Below are 22,899 nucleotides of genomic sequence, written 5' to 3'. Positions count from 1 at the left end.
CGCTCTCAACTGAGCCCAGAAGACCTGTGTCCTAGTTAATGCTTCAGATTCCTCATCTGTGAAGTCCCTAGAACAGTTTTTTGTAAGAGACACATTCACTTACTATTGCAGTAGGTCTAAGTACGTCAGGCCACAAGGTTAGTGGGGATGGAACAAAGTCTCCCCAAAGTAAGTTTGAAGATACTTAATCATTTGACTTACAGCTGTCACTTGGATATTAATTTCCTTTCTTGAGCAATTAGAACCTCCCTAAGAGTTCTCTAGTGCACCATATGGACTGTCAATGTTCAGATATTTAAGAATATAATGGCACTAAAACTAAGTCAGTGGAATCTCATAAACCACTTCATAATGTTATAATGCCTCAAAGTTACTGGAAGCATCCATTTTTAATCCACAGACCTGCCTGCCAAAGAACTAGTTGAAATTTGGGGGCTGATGTAGAGCTGAGCTTTTATCCTACACAAATAGGAGCACCCACATCAGTGGTCTCTTCAAGGTTCATTAAGATTCTGAGAAAAAATAGAAATAGTAAAGGGAAAAAAACTAGAGAACCAAGTTTTGTCTATAGCAGTCAAAAGTCAGATGGTTGTTACATCTAACCGAATAAAAGAAATACAAAATACATAGTTCAAAGCTTGAGATGCATGAGATGCATTTAAAATGACAGGAGTGTGTTGACGTTTTTGAGATTTGGTTGCCATGTTTAGAACAGACTGAGAAAGGGAAACTTTCTCCACGGTGGGCAGGAAAGAGCCAGGATGCAATGATTCTGAGGCTAGGCAGCGGGAAGGAGGAAAATGTCATCCCAAAGAGTGGGTCCTTTATGTAGGATCGGGGGCAACTTGAGACCACACAGGATCATATCCACCTTTAGTAGTATGATCTGCACTTAAAAAGCTTTCCCAGGGTCTAACAGGACAATGCCACAGGCTTTTAAGTTTGTCACCATTTGATAAATTGGAATGTTTATTGAGCATATAAGAACGTGGGAATACCCAGGCCTTGTTATATTTAATAATTTGAGCCACATGTGGCAACAGTGACTTCTACCTTCCTAACAGGCTCTTCAGTTCCTACTTCTAACAAAATTCATTTGTAGCCTCTAGAGTCACGTAGGCTCATTTTCTAAGGCAAAATTGCTGCCATCCTATATAAGGGGGGTGAGCCTTGTAAGAATATTGATGAAGTCTTGCTTATACAAATAGCAGCTCACTTGACTGCAAAACCCATGGCCCTCACCTAAAATAAAGCCATGTGTTTGGATAGCTCAGCAGTCTTGAGATTTCTAAACTACTTCTGTTGTTTTTGAACACATTGAAAAAGTATCCTAGAAAAAGTCTGATCCCAATTCTGGACCTCATATCCAGAGTTATGACATTCCCTTCCTTCCATTTTCAAAACATTCCACAATGACTTAGGGAGTTCAGGCTGCTCCTGCTACACACGTTACAGAGAGGAGGGCATTTATTCCTTACTAGTTTTCTGTCTGATAACTAACATCTGAAATATCCCTAAACTTAGAGGTCAGTGATCCTTAGTGAAAAGATGGATACTATCAGGGTGGAACAACAGCTTTGGGCCCACTAATTAGTTAAATGTTCTTTCATTTTACTCAGATCATCAATCACTAAAGGGACAAAGGGAAGTAATCGTCATTGAAGGACTACCATATTACTTCTCCAATGTGCCAGATGCAAAGTAAACCTTTCCAGCGGGAATTAGCAACCCCAGAATCTCACTCTCGTTTCTGGAGGACCCTCCAGCTATGAGAACTTAGCCGTGCACAATTACCTTCACTTCAAATAAAAGAACTTATTAACACAGGTCCTCATAAAAGAATGAAAGATCCTATTCACTTGGAAGTTATGAACAGGCCTTTTCTTCTACCATTTTCCCACGAAAAGATCTATGAAGCAGAAATAAGGCCTGAGAATGAATCTGCGGTTGCTAACCAAACTACTCCATCTGCCCCTGACACAGGAAACAGGAAGGATATGGGATGTGTTGGGAAAGTAGAGAAGCATCTGATTTATGTGACCCACAAGAGAATGTCTCTACAGCCTCCCTAAACAAATTCATTCCAAATTATTATACATAATATAGGCAAGTGCTGATTTCCGTATCTATGCCTTTCAACTCTCAGCATTTATCTATTTTGCCTGGAAGAAGCACTGAGTTCATATCTTTCAAAAAAAACAAACAAAAAAAAACTAATGGCTATTCCCATCGGGGGAGTAGGTAGAAAAATGACTCCGGAAACAGGGAAATGGAAGTAGGGAAAGAAAATAGAGGAAAAGAAAGGAAAAGGAAACTACGTTAGTTAGTGTGTTTCCAAGTCCTAAGTCAAGAGAAATCTTTCTCTGAGCATTCCTCTTTGGAGCCAATCTGTTCTTCAACACTAGATGGCACCATTGACTAATCTCATCTTGGCAAGAGAATCATTTGATTGCCAGTTCAACATGGAATTGGGAACCATCCCCAGAGTTGCTTCCCACCATTTCTGCTTTTGGCTGCAACCATCCCGGCTAGACTTTGAAGGAATCTGGAGAGCATATGGGTGCAAAAAAATTGGGTCAAGTTGCCACACCTTCACCCCTGCTGTACTCTACTATATACTACTGCTTGGGCAATAAATATACAAGGTTTTCTCTGCCCTTCGGATAGTTCATGCTTTGATTTTCCTCACTACTGATACCACTCCTGATTTCTTTAATGACCATATCCAGTGGAGTGCTGGTAAATGTGTAACAACCAGGTCTCTAAAAGAGAGGAGGAAGGATGTTGATTTCTGGCCTTTTCCAATTTCCCTGGTGTAAATACTCCCACCATGGCTGATTTCAAAACCAACATGAATGGGGAAAAGATGCATATTAGCACAACATTACATACTATTACCTAAATATGGATACAAGAGCTAAAAATAACCTCAAGAACACAGATGATAGTAAACCATAGTAAAATGATTAAGCTATGATGCATAGTGAGTATTTATTACCCTTTTCAGATATCATTTATTTCATTGTAAATTTATACAATTTGCCTACTGCATGAGAATCTCTGGTAATCTGTGTTTTTAAGAAATAGGTGGTCTCTGCACATATGGAAGTTAGAGAACCTTTATTTTGATGTAGATAAACCTACCAACTTTTTGCCTTATCGTTAGCACTTTGTGGATCATATTTAAGAAGTCTTTTCCCAGCTCAAGATCTCTTCTCGTACATATATGTCTATTACAGTCCACAAAGTGTCTTCCTTCTCTGCAACTTAGCACCAGTGTCTATCTCTCTATATGCTACAGCTAGTATCTGATCAATGATAACATCATTTGGCTAAACTTTTAACCAAAATAACCAACTAACATCCTCAGTTCATCTATTATCCCCTCCTTCCTCATTTTCAACCCTGGCTTTATCCCTACCTCTTACCCCACAGCAGATAAAGACTCCAGTACTGTATCACACACTTGAAAGTTGCTAAGAGAGTAGCTCTTAAATGTTCTCACCACATCCCAGACTTAAATGGTCTCAACAACAACAACAAAGTGCTAACTATGTGAGGTGATGGATGCGTCAACTAACCTTATTGTAGTAATCATTTTGCAATATATTCATGAATCAAGTCACCACATTATACACCTTAAACTAACACGTTATATCAATTGTATCTCAATAAAGCTGGAAAAAAAAATACTTATCCAGGGGTTTCCTGTAGCCCATGGCAGACAGCCGATGCCTCAAGGATCTGTGCCCCTGTTCAAGAGTAGGGACGGGGGACTTCCCTGGTGGTCCAGTGGTTAAGACTCTGCACTTCAAATGCAGGGGGTGCAGGTTTGATCCCTGGTCGGGTAACTAAGATCCCACATGCTGCACGGTACGGCCAAAAGGTAAAAAATAAAAAATAAATTTAAAAACATAAAATTAAAAAATATTTTTAAAAAAAGAGTAGGGACAGGATAAAAGTTTAATGCATATGCTACTTCTCCCCCACCCCATAATACCCCGTATTTTAACCAATGTGAACCAATCACAAGAGTTGGCAAACAACCACGACTATAAAAACCGAAAGTGCAAGGATGAAATTAATTCCCTCCCAGAAGAAAAGGACACTTCTATACCCACAACTCACCAGGGCCCAGATGCTCACGAGGGAGGCACCATTGAGGTGGGAGATGTGCCCCTTGATCCAACCCCCATGGGGGTCCTGGGGTTGCAAAGGCCGTCCTTCAGGTGTATTCACTGCTGCAGTGGCACCATCTATCCTACTGCTCACCCTGTGATTGTACAGAAAACGGACCCAAAATTGTCCTTGAGAGACTGGACATGACTCTTGCCAACTGGGTTTGGCTGGGAGCCCAGATAAGAATGAATAACAACCCAAGGCAGAGCGCCACAGTCGCAGGCTGGGCCAGACCCAAGGCCTCTGAGGCCATCGGTGCTACCTGGGAAGTGATGTCAGGCCATGGGCTGGGGGCGGGGATTGAAATGCCTCCCACTTCCCAGTATTTTCTTTCCCCAAGAAAAGGAAGAGGAGTGATACTGGTACCTTTTTGCCTATATTCCTGGTTAGTGTGATTTTTTTGAACTACAGATAATCTCCATGCCATGGCTCTTTCATTATTAAAAATCATGGCCACATTCAGGACCTGGGACTTGGAAGAAATGCTAATCCAAGGACATTTAATCTGACCTAGGATAGTGTATTAGTTATCTATTGCTGCATAACAAATTACCATAAACTTTAGCAGCTTAAAACAATACATATTAGTATCTCACAGTTTCTCTGGGTCAGGAGCCCAGGCAGGGCCTAGCTGGGTCCTCTGCTCAGCGATGCTCACAGATGGCCATCAAGGTGTTGGCTGGGCTGCTGCCGTCTCAAGGTTCTAAGAGCGTGTAGTTGCTGGCAGGATTCAGTTCCTCACGGGCTGTTGGGCTGCGGGCCTCAGTTCCTCGCTGGCTGTTGACACAAAGGGGCCCTCAGTCCCTTGCCATGTGGGCCTCCCCACCATGGCGGCTTGCTTCATCGAAGTACACAAGCCAAGAAGGCAGTGGAGAGTCAGCTAGCAAGAAGTAGATCCAAATCCTTTGTAAATTAATCACAGAAGAGAGAGCCCATCACCTTTACCATATTCTATTGGTTAGAAGCAAGTCTCTAGAGCACTCCCACTCAAGGGGAGGGGATTATACCACAAGAGTGTGCATACCAGGAGGGGGTCATGGGGGGGCCACCTAAGAAGCCTGCCTCCTACAGATAAAATCAAGAATTCACCAGGGTAATCCACAATCGACTACAGTGGGTTTTTCATTTTTAATTTCAGTGCCTAATGAAAGCCTTAGAATAAAGATAATGTTAATAGAAAATATAGAAGTAAAACATTCCTCATTTATATGCAGGACTACCTATTGCTCCCAGTGGCTTTGGAGATAACAAACCAAACCAAAACAAAACAAAACAAAATCCCTGGAGTTAGGAACCAAATTAAGAAGTGAGGTGCAGGGGCTTCCCTGGTGGCGCAGCGGTTGAGAATCTGCCTGCCAATGCAGGGGACACGGGTTCGAGCCCTGGTCTGGGAGGATCCCACATGCCGCGGAACAACTGGGCCCGTGAGCCACAATTGCTGAGCCTGCGCGTCTGGAGCCTGTGCTCCGCAACTAAGATAGGCCACGATAGTGAGAGGCCCGCGCATCGCGATGAAGGGTGGCCCCCGCTTGCTGCAACTAGAGAAAGCCCTCGCACAGAAACGAAGACCCAACACAGCCAAAAATAAATAATAAATAAAAAAAAAAAAAAAAAAAAGAAGTGAGGTGCAAAATCATGGCTGATTAGCAAAAATCAGTTCTCACATGTATTTATCCTTTCTCCCTCCCAAGACCCCACTAAAATGAGAGTGAATGAATGTCAAAGATTTCCCATTTGGCCCTTGCCATTTGGCCCAAGTTCAGAGGTAGCATCTGTGAGGTGGACAAGGGAATTCGACACATTTCTGGAAGGAGGAATGCAGGAGCACCGGCCGGGCAGCAGGAGCCCCAGCTTCAAATTCATGTGGAAGGAGCCTAGCCAAAAGGGTTCTGAGCGGGGAAAGGCTCAGGCCTAAGATCGGAGTTAGTGCCATGGGGGTAAACACGACAGCTTAGTCGAAAGTCAATATAATGAAACAGCCAAGCCCGCTTTGGGACCTCTCTGCACAGCTGCAAGCTGCCCACAGGCAGACCTATAGAAAGGAAAGGAAGCTAACTGAGAGAGCAGATGAAGCATCACCTCTCCCTCTCCGGCCTCGCTAAAACACCAGTGAAGAAAGCTTTATGAAAGTCTTAATCCACAAAGGCAAAGAGAACATAAGAGGATTCAGCAGTGGGCAAGGTTGTTTAACAAAGTGTTCAAAGGTGGAGTGTAAGCAACCAAGGAGAAGTCTTAACCTAAGACACTGCAGAGGGAGACGCAGACAGAAGATGAGCGAGTCCTCCCGGAGACTCAGTACTTAAGGGCAACAGGAAGGCAGGAGGGGAGCAGAAACTGGGGTAGGTAAAAGTTTCTACACAGAAGGGTGGGATACGAAGGTCCCCATGAAGCCCCATACAGCTTGGCTACCTCCCCTCTGCCAGCTGCAGGAGACCAGGGGGCAAGTGGAGCCCCAGGCTCAGGGACCCGAATCAGAGCAGAGGGCCAAGGGGCGAGAAAAGGTCAGGTCAGTGGCCAGGACTCTGAGAGCCCCGGCTCCTTCCTGCTCCTTGTTCCCAGGAAGCCTACAGGCAGGTTACCTGGCTCAGGTATAGTCTCCCACTCAGGTGGGGACTCATCTCTGGAAAAACTGATCACCCCAGAGAAAAGACCCCTGAACAGTGATATTTAGGGCCCCATGAAAAAGCCCACTTGCCACCTAATACCCTTACAGCAGAGACCAGCAGGCAAGAGACCACTCATGAATGTCTTTCTCTGAAATATGGAGCCAAAACTTTTGAGTAAGGAGTTATTCTTTTCCTCCTTCTCCATCTGCGCTCGCTTTTTCCTGTCTAATGGTTTTGCAGCTGCCACATCCTGTCCTGCTGGATGGATATTCCAGAGTCTGGTCTTTGAACGGCAGTTTGGAGCCCTGGCCTGGGGGCACATAGGAATGTCACAGATCCAGGCCAGAACCAGTGGGATGGTTTGGCTTAATGAGTTTGCCTCCTTGGGCCTCCATCTTTCTCAAAGCCACAGCCAGGTACACAACTGGTGCCCATCTCCCCTCCCTTCTGGAGCATATTTAGACCCCTTACCCCACAGCAGCTGAACTCTCAGCCACCACTGCCAGGCTCTAGGTGCAGCCGACCCACAGTTCGATCTTGCCCAATGTTCTGCATTTTTGTTTTATTTATAACCCATGGACTTATTTATCTTGTTTTTGAACCAGCCTTTTTTTCTGTCTTTTTATATTTTGTGTTCCCTTTTTATATTATACGTTTGGAGCCGAGAAGCTGATCAAGTCATGAGTTCATGGTACCATCTTGATGGAACCCCACATTTTGGTTTCTAGTACTATTTTACACCAAAAAGAACCAGGGCTCCTAGTGAGGTAGTTGATTCTGTGTTTGGGCAAGAGAACTAGTGTTGGGACTAGATGTCATGGAGACCATCAAGAATATCTGGAGAGGTGACAAGAGAGTCGAGTTGAAGGGGCCAAAACTGTGACAAGCATCAAAAAGAAAACAATGATCATTGTCACTGGGACCAACTGAGTTGGAGTGAGGCCCTGAGTCCATGATGACGTTCAGAAGGTACAAAAAACAGAAAGTGTGCCAAAGACAAGTCACGTGCTCCGATCTGAGTCAGCTGATTGGTGCCTGACTCGTGCAGCATGGACCACAGGAAAGTGACCTTGTGACTGTGAAACTTAAACCAACCTCAGAATCAGAGGGACGTGGAGAAAAGGGTATTGAAAGCTAGACTCATGGGGGAGAGTGTAGGGAAATGAGCAGAGGTAATAACTTTGGGCACTGACTCAATTTTCTTCCCCAAGATGAGGCTGGGGCCTTGTTGTTGCCGAGTTTAGCTGAAGATCAAGAGCCTGCTATTTGTAAGCATTCCTCTGAAAGGAAGCACGTAGATCTTTAGTGTAAGTTTTTCTAGAAGGATGATGTGAGCCCCAATATAGAAGGGCAATGGGGTAGCAACAGCTGAGCTTTCCAGATCCAGTGAGGTCCCACCTTATATAAAAAGTCTTGAGCCCCACTGGGGACCTTGGGTGACAAAGGGAGTCATATTTGCTCTTCAGTTCCAAAATAATTTGTAGCTTTGGCTAATTTTATCAGGAACTTACTACAGCGTGTAGAGGTAGGGAGGCTTCCTGCTTGTCTAATTTAACTTGAAACACTTAAGAGTAAGAAAAAAAAATGAGGATACAGTAAAAACAAGGATCAGTAATTAGAATCCCTAGGGTGAAAGAGCTGTATGAGGGAGAAATAGTTGTACTACATTATACCATTTAGTTCTGGAGTAAACAGCATTTATATCATCATAGTGATATAAACATTTTTCTTGCTTTTCAGTTTTTTGAATAAACCTTTAGAAAAGTACAGACTTCATTATGGTTACAGACTAGAACATAAATGGATTTTTTTTAAAAAAACACTATGATCATGTAAAAGCAAAAGGGCAGATGCCCAGAGTTAGGAGATGGAAAAGTGAAAAAAGAGCTGGAAGAACAGACAGGGGAGCTCACAGATCCAGTTCGCAGAGTGGGGAGGCAAGGGGTCCTCTCCATTGCTAAGGCTGGTAAAACAAGAACCTTTTTGAAGGGCAATTGAGTAGAATCTGTTGGGATTTTAAAGTCTATCTGGAGGGATCCAAAAGAAACCAGCAACAACAGTCGCCTCTAGAAGGTGATCAGAATGCCTGAGGAACAAAAGAGTGGGGCTTTCACTGTGGACCCTTCCTATCTTGGACTTCTAAACCTTTTTTACAACCTTGAAATAAAAATAAAGGTGCACAGTCAACCGTCCAACTCCAGGACTGCCCCCTCCCAGAAGAGCAGCATCGGTGCACAAGACCTGACCAGGAGCCTCCACCAGCAAACTGTTGGACACAAATGCAATGCCTGTTAGGACAAAGATGGTTGTGTTACAGGACAACAATGACATGGGATATCACACACTAAAGAATTCACTGGACCTATGTTGACGAACATGGAAAGGTGTCCCTAATAATATCTCATTTAATGAGATGAGTTGCTCAATATGTGTAAGATCTCATCTTTAGTACACTTTAAAATTATATGTACATATGATTTATACACACAAAAATACTCTGGAAGGACAGCAAACTGAAAAGCAGTTACTTCTGGGGATAAGAGCAGGGAGAACAATTTCGACTAGAGATGTCTTATTGGAATTTATTATGAGACGTCTGCATAATGTGTGGACTTTTGTCGATAGTTTCCTCAAAGTATAGCTTTGGTGCTGGGGATAGTGAGTTCAGCTGATGAACTCCAGGGAGGAGATGCTCTGCCACCTCTGCCTCCCACGGGAAGAAGCCCGGTGAGAGCAAGGCCTGATCCAGGACAAAGTCATTTCCATGTCAAAAGCATCAAGACCGCACTGATGGGTCCTATCTGGACCTTCAAGTGTTCAAAAAAGTGGGCGGCAAGCCCTTGTCTGACCATGATGAGCTCAAGATCAGGGAGTCCCTCTATGATCACGGAACTCAAGAAACCCCAGGAAATGTTTCTCGAATGAATGATTGCCCAGAACACTGTCCCCAGGAGCCGGTTCCTGAAGCTGGTCCGACCCGCAGGCTCAGCTGTTGGTGCTCTGGCTCCACGGCAACTGCTCAGAGAAACCCAGGCCGAAAGGGTGCTGTGAGGCAACTGACCGAGCGCCGAAGCCCGTGGTCCCCGGACGAGGACTCAGCCACCCACCAGAAGTGTAGCTGTCTTGGTTAATGACGCACACAATTCTCAAAACCAGCAAGGTCATGGAACGTCCGCCCCTGTCTGGACCTGGAGGGTCTGTGGGGCCTAGAAGCCTTTTGTCTGGAGGACAGTAATTTTGGACACATCCACGCCAACACCACCCACAGCTGCTGATTGTTTATTGCACAAGAAACTGGCAATACCGAGGCAAGGGGGTGGGCATTACAAAACAATCTGGTGACCAACTCAGAGCTACCAAAGGGCATTCCGTACAGACACCTCAGTTATATACACGTATGTACACACCCACACCCACATGACAACACTGCACACGCAAGAGCCTGAGGCTCCCAAAACCCGCAAGGCAGCTTGCACCCCAACCCCCAACGTGGTGAGACACCGCGGGGAAGCACTGCCAACGATTCGAGGGAAGAAGAAAGGTTGGGCTGCAGTGAGCTGAGCCACTCGAATCAGCACACGCAACAGAGCCAACATGGGCCAGGGGGAAGGACGAAGACCTGGGAGCACGAGACTGTCCTCAGAAGACCCCGTAGCCGGTCTGAGGGCCTGCACGGGGGCCCAGCGACAATCACCACTCCAGCATCCCAGAGGAGAGTATTCGCCTGGAAGATCTCAACACACAGCGGGATGCCCACGGCAGAGGCTGGCAGGAGCTCCAGCAATCAAGTCAGACTGTGGGCAGCAGCTCAGGGCCCTTCTGCTGGCTTCCAAGAGCATCGTTTCCTCTGTGCAGGTAAAGCTGCACTTCTAGGCAGAGTGAACACACTCTACAGTAGCTGGGGTGCACTTCATTCTCAACCTGGACGCATGTGCCGCCTGGAGGTCCGGGGGCTTGCCAGGTCAGCCCCACGTGCCCCGTCACCCCATCTAGCAAAGGGAGTTGTCTACTGGAGGCGGAGAGGTCGGGGTGCCACTCAGGACCACAACCCCCTTCCGTCTCTGTCAAGGGTCGGGGACAAGGCTGCTGGGAAGCTGAGCTGCCGGGTCAGGCCTGCCTGAGCTCATAGAACTGCTAAGCAGGTGCCTAAGGGGAGCAGCTGTTTGGGAAATACCTGGACCAACAGTGCTGGGTCCCTCAGGGTCCCAGCCATGCCTGGCGCACCAGCTCCTTGACAGGAAGTGGTGACAGCAGCATACCAACAACAGAACGCAAAGCAGCCCTACACACAAAATGTTTCAAGTGTATGTAAAAGGGAAAAGAAAGTCTGAGGGGGTTTGCCGTTTCCATCCGCAACACCCAAGCAGCTGGTACAACCCTTTATCTGCTGGAAAGAACCAACTGGCCAGCAATGAGTGGAGGGGGGGGCCGTGCTGCTCAGCCTCTGTAGCTGGAGACGGCTAGCGAGGGACGAGAGGTGACCTTGATCTGGAGCTCCGCTCCCTCAGACCTTCATTTATACAGATCACTGGAAAAGTTCTATACAAAACAGAACCTCTTTTACTGGCAAAGACCGTGGGCTTTGTCAGCCCAGAACACCTACCCCGAGTGGTCGGTCTCCATCTCACCTAACCAGCCCATGAGGCCTAGGGCTTCGGCATGGCGCGCCCCACCTTGCACACTCACACACACCTAGGATTGGTCTCGGGGGAGAAGGAGGGTGAGCTCTACAGAGAGGGTCAGCCCTCCAGAATTTGCAGTGGTTGATGGGGCCAAGAGTGACATGGGGGCTTTATTCCAGACTGCCACCAGTGGTTAGGAGGGTGGGGTGGGCAGGGCCTCTTCAGGTCAGGCTCTGCTGCCACCAGCCTGATGACAGTGTGGTCCTACGCAGGGCCACCATCTGCAGGGGCCTCCCGGGCTGTGCGGCCAGCAGCTTCTCGGGCAGGCAGGACTCAAGACTACATATGTGCTGGGGGTGTGGGAAGGGGCAGCCTGAGTTACTCCTGTCCAAAGCCCTCGGTCTCCTCAACGGCATACAGCAGCTTCTCCTTCAGCTGTTCGTAGCTCTTGTATGGTGGCAGATCCAGCCGGTTGAAACTGTTGAGAAAGGAGAGTAGGGCAGTCGGCACAGGGAGGTCAGAGCTCTAACAGCCACAGGGTGGGGTCAAAAGAGTTCCCAGACTGTGGCTCGACCACAATGCCAGCCAGCCAGACACCAGAACAGGGTCCCTGAAGGCTGTGCTGTGTCCCTGGACCATGAAGCGGTCAGAGGAGGCAGGGCTGCAAGGGAAATGGGGAACTGCGGGCAGGGGGTACTCAGGACAGCAGCTCTTTGCCGACTGGAATAGGAGCGTTTCAGTATTTCGTACCTGCTATGGCCGTCAGGGCACATAACTGCTGTCGCAACTCCCAAAAGATCAGAGGCCCAGGCCCAGGAGCCCCTCCTCCCCAAACCCCAGAACTACACACAAGTTGCCCGGGTCAAGGCCCTGAAGCCACCTTGCCCACAGAGCTGCCCTCCGTGGCTCACCGGGTCTCGGGTGCTGGCCACCTCCCGCCAAACCCAGCGCACTCACCAGGTGTGGCTTCTGGGCAGCCAGGTTTCCTTGCCGACCTTGTCAATGCAAAACTTCTGTGGCCCGTTGCTACCTGGTACCCAAAGAAGAACACGCTGTATGTAACAGGACGGTCCCTTCCTAAGGCAGGACCCTCCGACTCCACCGCAGATGGCTCAGCCCCCTTCCCCTGACTTGCTTCCCGGAAGACACTAGGTCCTGCTCCCGCTTTGAGCTGTCCTCACTGCCACCCAAGGGTGCCAGCAGGGCAAGGGAAAACATACCAATGAGCTCGGTGAATCCCCCAACAGGCAGGCGGCAGGTCCCAGTGACAAACTGCAGCAGCCGGATTCTCTTCTCGTTGTCCATCTCCTTCACCACCTGGAACCCCGCAAGCCAAGGCAGAGTCAGGGCCCCCATGGCCCAGCACTTCGCCCTGACCTGTAGCTCTCCAGTCAGCCAGGGCCCCTCTTTAGGGCTGAGAACAAGGAGCCCAGGCTGGGTGGGGAGGTGACAGCCAGTACCTGGGAAACCCCAAAGCTGCTCGAAGAGGCTGTGCTTACAGACCGTTCCCACCAATCTATGTGACATCTCTTGGTCTCAGGGACACCTCAGGCCAGGTAGTCTCCTTCCCATGCAAGTTCCACTTTTAAAAACACACTAAGGGGCTTCCCTGGTGGCTCAGTGGTTAAGAATCCGCCTGCCAATGCAGGGGACAGGGGTTCGAGCCCTGGTCCGGGAGGATGCCACATGCCATGGAGCAGCTAAGCCCGTGTGCCACAACTACTGAGTCCACGCACCGTAACTCTGAAGCCCGCGCGTCTAGAGCCCGTGCTCCACAACAAAGAGTAGCCCCCGCTCACTGAAACTAGAGAAAGCCCGTGCGCAGCAAAAAAGACCCAACGCAGCCAAAAAATAATTAATTAATTAATTTTAAAAAAATTACTAAGGATGAGAGTGACTGCTTAATAGGTATGAGGTTTGTTTTTGTTTTTGTTTTTGTTTTTGGCTGCACTGCATGGCTTGTGGGATCTTAGTTCCCCGACCAGGGATTGAACCTGGGCCCTAATCTGGGCCCTCGGCAGTGAGAGCTTGGAGTCCTAACCACTGGACTGCCAGGGAATTCCCTGTATGAGGTTTCTTTTAAAGGGAGATGAAATGTGCTGGAATTCGATAGTGGTGATGGTTCCACAACATTGTCCAAAGCCACTGTAAAAGCCACTGAACTGTATACCTTAAAATGCTTAACATGGTGAACTTTTATGGTATGTGAATTTTACCTCCACAGAAAACCTATATACGCTCATTCTTTTTTATGTACGCTATACTTCAAAAGGACAACATCGGCAAGACCCACTCATATAAAGGAATCGATTCACTGTATCCAGGACATCAAGCTCTTTCAGCTTCTCTGGAGCAAGCCCAGGCTTTCCCACCCCACCTGGCGGGAAGGAGACCACGCGAACCACGAGAGCTCTCCCTCCTGCCTAAACCACCCCCCGTCCACACACACACACCAGCATTGGGAGCTGGCCCACCGCTGACACCTCCTGCCAAATGCAGTGGCCACGACCCAGCTGCAACAGCTCCTTTCCTCCCAAGGGTGGGTTTTTCATCTCCTTTTGCAAGTTGGGGGAGATGAGGAGAGTGTCACAGACGAGGGAGGTGATAACACAAGCGTCCTCAAGCTTGCGGTCGAATCGGGTCTCGCTTTCTGTGGGGACTGCTCAAACATCCCTGGCCAGACCCTCACCCTGACTGCAGGGACCAGACCCAGTACCCACCTGCCAGAACCACTGGATCTGCTTGCTGTTCTTGGTGTAGTGCCGGTAGATAGTGTTCTTCTGCCAGTCGCTCATGTCTATCTCCTGCATGCCGCACAGCATCAGCTGCGGTGGAGAGAGAGGGTGTCAGGCACCCGGCGCCAGCCCTCTCCCCATGCTGCACCGTGCCTCATCCACTCCCTGGCAGATGAAAGCATCCCACACATCTTCAACTATTTCTGCCGGCAGTTTTAATAATAAGGGTAACATGTGGACCCCCTGCAGACAAGGGCCCAGGCGAGGGCAGGTGCGAGACGCAAATCAATGTTATTCGCCCGCTGCCACCGTCCTGGGGGAGCGCAGGGCTTCACTGGTGAGTCGCTGTGGGTGCGCGGCGAGGCTATCAAAGGGCAGGACAGCCCCAGGGGCAGGGGTCCAGGGTCCCAACAACCTCAGCCCTCACCTCCAGCTCTTTCTCGTCAAAGTAGCGCAACCACTCCAGGGGGGCCACCTCGTTGAAGCCATCCAGGAAGGCCTTGGTCTGCTCTTCCACGCCCCGGGTGAAACGCCAGTCAGTCAGCAGCCTGAAACCAAGACCGGCCGTCGGAGGAGCCCGAGACCCACTGCCTAGGAGGCCACCGCCAGGGCCTGCCTGGGGGCTGTTATCGGCAGCAAGGAGGCAGCTGAGAGTTGACCTCGGGCAGGCGGGACTCCCAGGCTGCGGCCGGCCCCAAGGGCACGGCCTTTAAAACCTCAGAGTAACCCGGAGATGCTTGAATCTTTGAAATCCCCCCCTCCTGCTCCTCTCACCACTGCTGCCTGAACCTCAGACGAGTGGAGGTTAAAAGACGAGACAAAAGGTCCTGAAGTAATGGGCACATTCATGAACAATCTCACGTGCGATAGTGGGTTTAAGCGGGCAGGACACAGACACCCTTTGAGTTAGGAGAAAGATGAGGGATGCGTCGAAGCTTTATGCCTCTTCGAAGAAACTGAGCCTTGCGGTCTTGACGTCTACCACTTGGGAACAAAGGGCACCCAGGAGCTGGCACAGAGGGCCTCGGGCTCTGGCTGCCCCGGCTCTGGTCAGCACGTGACTGGCCATGGCAGCCATCTAAGGTCAGTGCAAAGTGAGAGGTTCTTTCCATCCCTGGTGACCCCGGGGCCACGTGTGGGGGCCTGGCTGAAGAGGGGGCCCTGGGATGAGAGCGGGAGACCCTTCCTCTGCAGCCAGCTGTGTCTCTGCTCCCCCTTCTCCAGGCCCCTGGCTCCCCAGCGCCTGAAACTCACATGATGTACTCTTCCTTGTTCTCCTCTGTCACTCGGATGCTCTCACCACCTTCCTTCAGCTCATGGGTTGTCACCTTGCCCAGGATCTCCATGTCCTGGATGAAGTACAGCTCTAGGCCGCACTCTTCCAGATTGTTCTCTCTGGGGGCACGAGAGACCAAGAGGGAAGATGTCTGTCTTAGAAGGGTCTTCCCTCCCTCCTGCTCCGTCACTCACTTTTAGTGCCCGTGGGACACGAGGACTCACAGGTGGCCTAGAACCCAGAAAGGTGTCACGGGACATCTCCCTGATGGCAAGGAGAGAATTCCAGAGCTGCCCTGCAGGGGGACCTAGAAGCTGTGCCTCCACCCGCACTACTACCCACCCTGAGACTCCCTCTTCTCCCAGCACAGGGCGCTGGAGGGGACTCACTTGATCCAGATGATAGATTTGTAGAATTCGGGGTCGATGGATTCCAGGTCTTTCAGGGTTGGTCTCTTGTTTAGCATCCGCTTGTAGAAAGGGAGGGTGAAGCCTGTATCGATGAACTTTCCATGGTACAGAGCCTGAGGAAGGAAGAGACATGGCAGAGAGATCTGGTTTTCCTAGGACGCCCCATATCAGCTACTGCCCAGCTACTGCTCCCTGCCCTCCTCAGCATCCGGTTACCCCAGGGGCCTGAAGGGAAAGCCTGCAGCACTCTTGGTCCCGCCTGCAGACCTCGGAGATGAGCAGAGCTGGCTGCTCAGGAACCCACCTCCGGCCCACTGCCTGCCTGCCGGCTCCCTGCTCTAGCAGAGATCTGCCCCCAGGCGTACAGAGACGACTCATTCAGCACAGCTCCAGGTGGCGGCCCTGACTCACTGCTGCTCTGAGCTGGGCAGCAGAGGCAGCCAAAAATAATGCAGACGCGTCTGCTGGCGGGCCAGTGGTGAGTAATAGTCTAGGGTTTTACTGGTCTGTCCTGTCCGCTGCAGGGCCAGGCGGGTCTCTAGACCGGGGAAGAATGTGCCCACTTCCTGAGCCCAGCACCTTGGCCAAGAACTTCCAGACAAAGGGAAGGGACATATTTAGTCATGGGCTCTTGGGTCCTCCTGAGAGGGGAGCGGGGCAGACACTCACTCGGGAAGTCAGGGGAAGAAGTGAAGGAAAGCTAGCAGTGAAACCTCTCAAACTACCAAATGTGGCAGCGGGACCGTGGCCCTCACGGGCTCCCGTCCCCATCCTGGTTCGTGATGCTCATGAGACACTCAACAGGATATTCACACTGTGCTCCTGTTTCTAGGTAAATACAAATACCTAACTCCCCCTTCCCTACTTTGCCATCCTCCTGACAGATGCCTCCTGCATCTTGCACCAACCGGTCTACTAGGGCTCTATTCTCAGCTAGTGTAGATTCCTAATCCCCTTCCAGAAGGCCCGAGTCTCAGTCGGACATTCCCAAACGCTGCCACCCAGCTTGTGGCAACACCCAGAGACAGGCAGCAGGTGGGCCGTGCCCGTCATGCCCCACCCTCAACAGAGCATGTGCTGAATGTTAAGTGAAGACTTTGATCCAGGGACCCTGGGCTTTCGCTTGACAAATCCTACACAAATCAACACGAAAACCTTCTCAGTGCCCTGGGGTGGCCACTGAGAGAGCTCTGAACTATTTCCAGAACTCTCGCTAGCTTTTTGCATCTTTAGTGAGTAGTTCTGTAAAAGGATGAGGGTGGGGCTCAGAGAGGGGGGCGCCAGGCTGCAGCAGCTGCTGGTGGTGTAGAGGGTCGCCGCCCTCCCTGGAGGGCTCGTGGCATCGAATCTTACCATGGCAATGAATCTGCCAATAAAGCGGAAGTAGGTGAGGTGGTCGGGGTTGATGGAGGAGGCGGGGTTGATCTGCAGGCAGTAATTGTTCTTCCCGGCGTATTCAAATAAACAGTACATGGGGTTGAGCACCTCGTGGGACAGGAGGAAAAACCACTCTCTGTGAGAGAAGAGAGAGAAAAACGGAACTAATGGATCCCTCCCTGCACACCTGTTCTGGAGGTGCGACTCTCCTGTGCTGTCCTGTTTCACCTAGTCTGGAGACACGCGTCCTGGGGAGGCAGCCCCACTGGGATCAGCACCTGGGCTAACCTCTGCGAACAGCTGGTCAGTGAACGGGGCAGGGTCAGGCCTAGGGTGAACCACAACAACTGCACTTGACGGTGATGCTCAGGAAAACCTGCGTGCCTGCATGTTGGCTCCAGGTGCTGCATTCCAGGACTTTCCATCTGTTATCCAGAGCGCCTAATGGCAAAGGAGCTCCTTGCACCCAGAGCCACCATGCACAGTTGTGTAGGCTGTGCACTGCACAACGACACGATGTTACAGTATCACAGATTTGTACATTTATCACAACAATTTTCCTGCAAGTAGCAGTCAAGCTGCCTTTTTTCTGATAAAACCAGTACATCTCGGCCATATTCCAACACAGAAGTGTCTTGACAAAGGGCATCTTTTTCTAAATCTTGCAAAGGTGCTGTATGAACAGCAGCCACCCTGCTTCCACCCTACCTGAGTAGGCAGCATAATCTGAATACGAGGTAATACGTTCCTAACTCCTTCTGCATGAAAACTCTGTAACCCGTGTGGTGTCTACACTTCACTCCCACCAGCTACCACGCAGGTATCTCACTGCCCTTGCACTTTTCCATCCCCTCACCCCAGACCCCATCAACCACACCCTTCCCCATATGTCCACGCATTCATCTGAACCAATGCCCACGCCTTAGCATCTCTTTGCTCCCTAGGTACAAGCCTCAAGGCAGAATTCACAGTCCTTTGGGGCTTGGGCTAAACCAGCAGGGGGACGTCCCAAGGGGGCCAGTCCCTGGCTGCTGGGCTGTTTGTGGCCAGGCAGACGAGGAGTCCTTCGATGCAGAGGGTGCCCCGGTATCCTGTCCGTGGTTCTACCCTGTGGTAGAACAGCATGACGTAACCTACCATAGGGTAAAACCACTGGCAGGACACAGAGAGACAGACACACACGGGGCGGGAGCCACACCACCAAGCAGAGCCTAGAGAGGAGGTCACCACAGTCACCACGGAAAAAAGAGCAATCGATCCGTGGGTGCCAACACAGAGGGCAACGCCACCAGCACACAGAGGACCAGAAGCAAGTTAACCCAACACCAAGTGAGAAGACGTCCCCACACCATGAGAGGTCAGCAAGCTGAGCCGTCACCGCAGGCCAGGATACTCCTTCTCTCTGCCGGGGCCCTTGTGCCCCATCGTCCAAGGCAACATTTTGCCAGAGAGTCTGTTAACTTTTGTAGGTGGGCTGGGGTAAGGGCAAGACAATGCTTTGAGCTCTTTTTAGGGTTATATCAGCTATTTTAATTTATTGACCCTGTGCACATGACACGCAGCTGAGTACTAATCAATGCCCTTTGGATTGTGACACAGCTTATACATGCCAGGTATACACCAAGACAGCCGACTTAACACGCCCCGGCTGCCTCAAGACGAAGTGAAGCCCAGGGTCGATTCTACCGGACAACCACTTAACACTGATATTTAGCCACTGACACTGGTGTAGCCGGAAATAATGACAGGTTGGTTGGTAAAGAGCCATTGTCCTGAGCCCCTCCCCCAGAAGCCCCCTAGCCTCCCCATGACCCAAAAACTAAAGGATTAATACCTAGCCCAGCAGGGGACCCCCGGACCCAGCTCCAGCGCCCCTTCGGACTGGCCACACCCCTGCCCACTCCTGAAGATGCAGGAGAGATCTGGCAACACTCTGAGCAAGAAGGAGGCAGCTTTCTGGGCGTGGGCCCTGTAGCCAGGGGAAGCGGGGTGCAGCGCAGCCTTCCAGGGCTCCCAGCTCACCTGGCAATGCCTCCATAGTCCAGGCCCTCCTCGCCGCGCATGATGATGTAGAGCCGGCGGCGCAGGTCATAGGGCTTCATGTTCATGATCTGGGGAGACAGAAGATCGTGGCCAGCCTGCCACTCTCCCTTCCATGGCAGGCTGGGGGGGGGGGGACAGGGGACGGCCAGGCCTGCTCTTCGGCAGATACCGGTCACCAAGGCCCACGCCTTGAGAACTCTACCATGTGGGCTTAACAGACTACATGATAGAAGACAGGGTAGCAGGAAGGGACCTCCTGCCTGCCCCTGGTCTCAGACACGGTGATTATTCTCTAACCTGTTGGAAAGAATCCTCAAAAAGTGTCTGCCTGGAAACGCTGATCTTCACATGGCTGGGGAGAGCATTTGACTGATAAGAAAAGGAAAAAACAAACCTCAAATTGGGGTCTTGGTGGTAACTATTCAGTCTGGTCACCTGTCTGTCTGAACAGGCTTCCCCATCCCCCTGGGCTTGGGGAGAGAACTTGGCTGGCTTCCTAGAGATAATGTCACAAAACTGCTCGAGGTGAGACAAGTGACCTGCTCCCACCTAAGACACAGGCATTCCAACACCTGCTGCTGGGCTAGAAAATTGTGCTGAAATAACTCTACAACCCCAATCTCCGGGGGAGGTCCCAGTACCAGAACTCACATGGCAGAGGAAACGGAACTGGTGATACTTCCACCGAAAACTTCGGTCATAGGCACCAGGGGAACCTTGCTTCGTCCTGGAAAGAGCAAAGATTTCTGGAATCCATGTGATTTCTCAAAAATTAGCAACGCATCTTGTTAGTCCTAAGGAAAGCTGATGCTATGTTAGTTTAAAGACGAGTAAAGTAAGGCATAAAAGAAAGAAAGTGACTGCCATTAAGATCTTCTGAAGATTTGAAGACTAAAAAGAACTAGAAATAAAGCCAGGGGGACATCCCTGGTGGCGCAGTGGTTAACAATCCACCTGCCAAGGCAGGGGGCACGGGTTCGAGCTCTGGTCCGGGAAGATCCCACGTGCCACAGAGCAACTAAGCCCGTGCGCCACAACTACTGAGCCTGCGCTCCAGAGCCCATAAGCCACAACTACTGAGCCCATGTGCCACAACTACTGAAACCTGTGCACCTAGAGCCCGTGCTCTGCAACAAAGAGTAGCCCCCGCTTGCCGCAACTAGAGAAAGCCCACGTGCAGCAATGAAGACCCAACGCAGCCAAAAATAAATAAATAAATAAATTTATTTTAAAAAAAGAAAGCCAGACCTCTTGCTTTTAGAGAAAGACCACCAGTGTTATTCTGAGTAAATAGAGTAGCCCCTTCCCTCCACATCCCCACTAGTGTGACATCAAAACTGGCCACTAGAGGGCAGTAAGAGCAGCTATACCAGGCCTGTGCGAAGAGTGATGTCACCTGTGCAAAGTCCTTACCCAGACTCAAACCCTGGGCGAGGATCCTTAAAGGTGGTGGTGCGGGTATTGTGGTCCACGAAGTAACGCACCCCCTCGCTGGTGTACTTCATCTCCCACCCTGGGGGCAGAGCTGGTTCCTGGATCATCCTGGAAACATGGGAAGAGAGGGGCTAAGGGCTGGCCTCACCTTCTGGGCCTCCATGCTAAGGAGGCTGGGGTCCCTGAAGTGCTGCTTTCTCTCTGTTTTCACCCAGGCCCTGCAGAGCCCTTGAGGGTGGGCCTTGAGGAAATGTGCTTGGCAATACCCAAGTCCTGAGGATGGTTCTGCAGCAGAGAGAGGTCATCTACTGTCCCAGGGCCAAAGAACCAGCCCTGGGTGGATGGCCGTGGCCTGAGCGGGCACCAGCAATCCCAAGGCACCCAGTGCTCCATCCCAGACTAGCTTCTGGGGGGTGGGGAGTTGACAGTGCTGGGGCAGGGTTCTCAACCCTTCTGAAATCACACGATCGGCAGCCTGCACAATTGGCACAGAGACCAGCAGCACCTGCCAGCCAGGCCATGCTGTATCCACGAGGAAGGCCAACTTAAGGTGCCACTTTCAAGCTCTCAATGGGCCAACACCATGTCATGAGGGTCTCAGGGCACCTGTGTGTGGCCGAAGGTCCCAGAACATCGGCCGTGGAGGACAAATGCAGTCCAAGGCCACCGGGCCAGTACTGGAGGTGCACAGGGCCCAGCCCAGACCCCTCCCGGCCTGAGTCCTTACCCCTGGGTCCGAGGGTCCTCCCACTGGGTAGTGCGTGTGTTATGGTTCACGTAATACACCCGTCCGTTGTCCTGTCTCTTCTCTGCCAGGGGAGAAGAAGGAGAAGCAGACTCTCAGATTGAGACATCTTGAGCCCATGTCCTCTCCCCTCTGGCTCCCACCTCCCAGGTGCTGGGTCTGAATTTCTACCCCTGTTCCTAACCCGTTAGAGAAGTTTAACCAGCGCAAGCCTGGTTCACTCACATCTGTCACTGGCAAAAAGGACAAAGAGAATCTTGCCCTACTGGGGAGCAGGGGAGGGATATACACATTTTGAACTCCAGATCAAACAGCATCTTTGGTTGGTTGATTTGCTGGAGGCCAGGGGGCGGTGTGGCAACACGAAGGAGGAGCAGCCCAGCTGAAACCAGAGGCATAATTGCATCCAGCTGTGTGCGAAGTGGAGGCACGGCCCAGCCTCCCCTGGATCCTGGTCCCCACCCCAGTCCATCATGGATGCTCTCTGGTTCTGCAACCCCTCCATCCACTGGATGTAGCCGACCCAGGTGCCCCTGTCCCACAGGCAGGGTCACTGTGGGGTGGCTGCATTTTCCTTCATCCCTCTCTGATCAGCACTCTGCACCACAGGGCCTACGTACCCCCCCTGCTTAAAGGCAAAGTTTTGTTCTCAAACTCCTACATCCCAGCAAAACCTCTATGTTGCATACATGCCAAGAGACATCTGGGGTTATGGGCACTTACAGTGCCATCTTGGTCTTATACCTAAGTGTGTGCTTCGAGATGGGGCAGTGTTTGGGAAGCTCAGACATACTTGCTATTCTCTGGACAACATTTACCCTCTTGCCCTTTTACTGGTGTACTAACAATGGCGCTGAGTTGTTTGAGGGAGAAACTCTGGGCTCCAGGGGCAAACTCAACTCCAGCTGGTGATTCTGGTCTTTAAGAGGGATTGAAAGGGGCGCCCATCAGCTCCAGGTGGATGGCAGGCAAGACCGGAGCAAGACTCCAAACCCAAGAGCGGTCACCTTTCCCAGCTCAAAGTTCCTGGGCTTTCAAACCTGTTTCTGTCCTGAAAACAAACAATGCTCATGGCCCTCCCTCTTTTACGACGACAGGGAGAAATTAAAGAAATAAAAATAATCAGTTCCAGAAGCTACAGGGAAACCAAAAGCTGAAAAAGACACAGAACTAGGGAGCCCAGCCCCCTCTCCTTCAGTAGCAGGCTGCAACGTTCACAGTATCAACCCCCGGTCCTGGTCTCTGTCTGACTTACCTGGTATCCACTACTTGATGGAAATTTCAAAAACAAGAGACTCGAAAGAAAGAAAAGAAGGTGACTGGGATTGCTACAGAGCTACCATCACCTCAGAACAGCCTGTGGGACTGTCCCACAGAAGACCGGCTTCCCAACAGGGTTCTGAGGGGAAGAAGGAGCCGTTCCCAGCCCGGAAGCTTCTGCTTTGAACTAGATCCTCCCGCATGTTCTCTGC

General features: G+C 50.6%; 1 protein-coding gene and 1 long non-coding RNA gene across 4 annotated transcripts in view; both read right to left on the bottom strand.

Moving 5' to 3' along the window:
• Positions 1 to 504: 504 nt before the first annotated feature.
• Positions 505 to 5,075, bottom strand: LOC132353357 (uncharacterized). Its single transcript, XR_009499016.1, has 3 exons — positions 4,776 to 5,075; positions 4,129 to 4,273; positions 505 to 3,866 (listed from the first exon to the last, which is right to left on the bottom strand). It is a non-coding gene; the product is annotated as an uncharacterized LOC132353357 (long non-coding RNA).
• A 4,975-nt stretch (positions 5,076 to 10,050) lies between these two features.
• The window catches only part of WWP2 (WW domain containing E3 ubiquitin protein ligase 2), a 146,560-nt gene continuing 133,711 nt past the window's right edge, over positions 10,051 to 22,899 (bottom strand). For 2 of the 3 annotated variants that reach the window (XM_059903720.1, XM_059903722.1), the window contains 13 exons: positions 21,410 to 21,491; positions 20,662 to 20,790; positions 19,900 to 19,975; positions 19,546 to 19,617; positions 19,228 to 19,316; positions 17,182 to 17,341; positions 15,808 to 15,941; positions 15,397 to 15,537; positions 14,570 to 14,690; positions 14,128 to 14,232; positions 12,628 to 12,724; positions 12,365 to 12,437; positions 10,051 to 11,885 (listed from right to left, as the gene is read on the bottom strand). In XM_059903720.1, the coding sequence (XP_059759703.1) occupies positions 11,786 to 11,885; positions 12,365 to 12,437; positions 12,628 to 12,724; positions 14,128 to 14,232; positions 14,570 to 14,690; positions 15,397 to 15,537; positions 15,808 to 15,941; positions 17,182 to 17,341; positions 19,228 to 19,316; positions 19,546 to 19,617; positions 19,900 to 19,975; positions 20,662 to 20,790; positions 21,410 to 21,491 (1,379 nt within the window). In that variant the 3' untranslated portion in view covers positions 10,051 to 11,785. The remainder of the gene's footprint in view (positions 11,886 to 12,364; positions 12,438 to 12,627; positions 12,725 to 14,127; positions 14,233 to 14,569; positions 14,691 to 15,396; positions 15,538 to 15,807; positions 15,942 to 17,181; positions 17,342 to 19,227; positions 19,317 to 19,545; positions 19,618 to 19,899; positions 19,976 to 20,661; positions 20,791 to 21,409; positions 21,492 to 22,899) is intronic. The other variant, XM_059903721.1, reaches the window with a different exon arrangement.

This window comes from Balaenoptera ricei, chromosome 19 (assembly GCF_028023285.1).
Source record: "Balaenoptera ricei isolate mBalRic1 chromosome 19, mBalRic1.hap2, whole genome shotgun sequence".
Taxonomy (NCBI): Eukaryota; Metazoa; Chordata; class Mammalia; order Artiodactyla; family Balaenopteridae; genus Balaenoptera; species Balaenoptera ricei.
The sequence above is the reverse complement of the archived record's forward strand: the minus strand, read 5'-3'. Positions and strand labels throughout refer to the sequence as shown.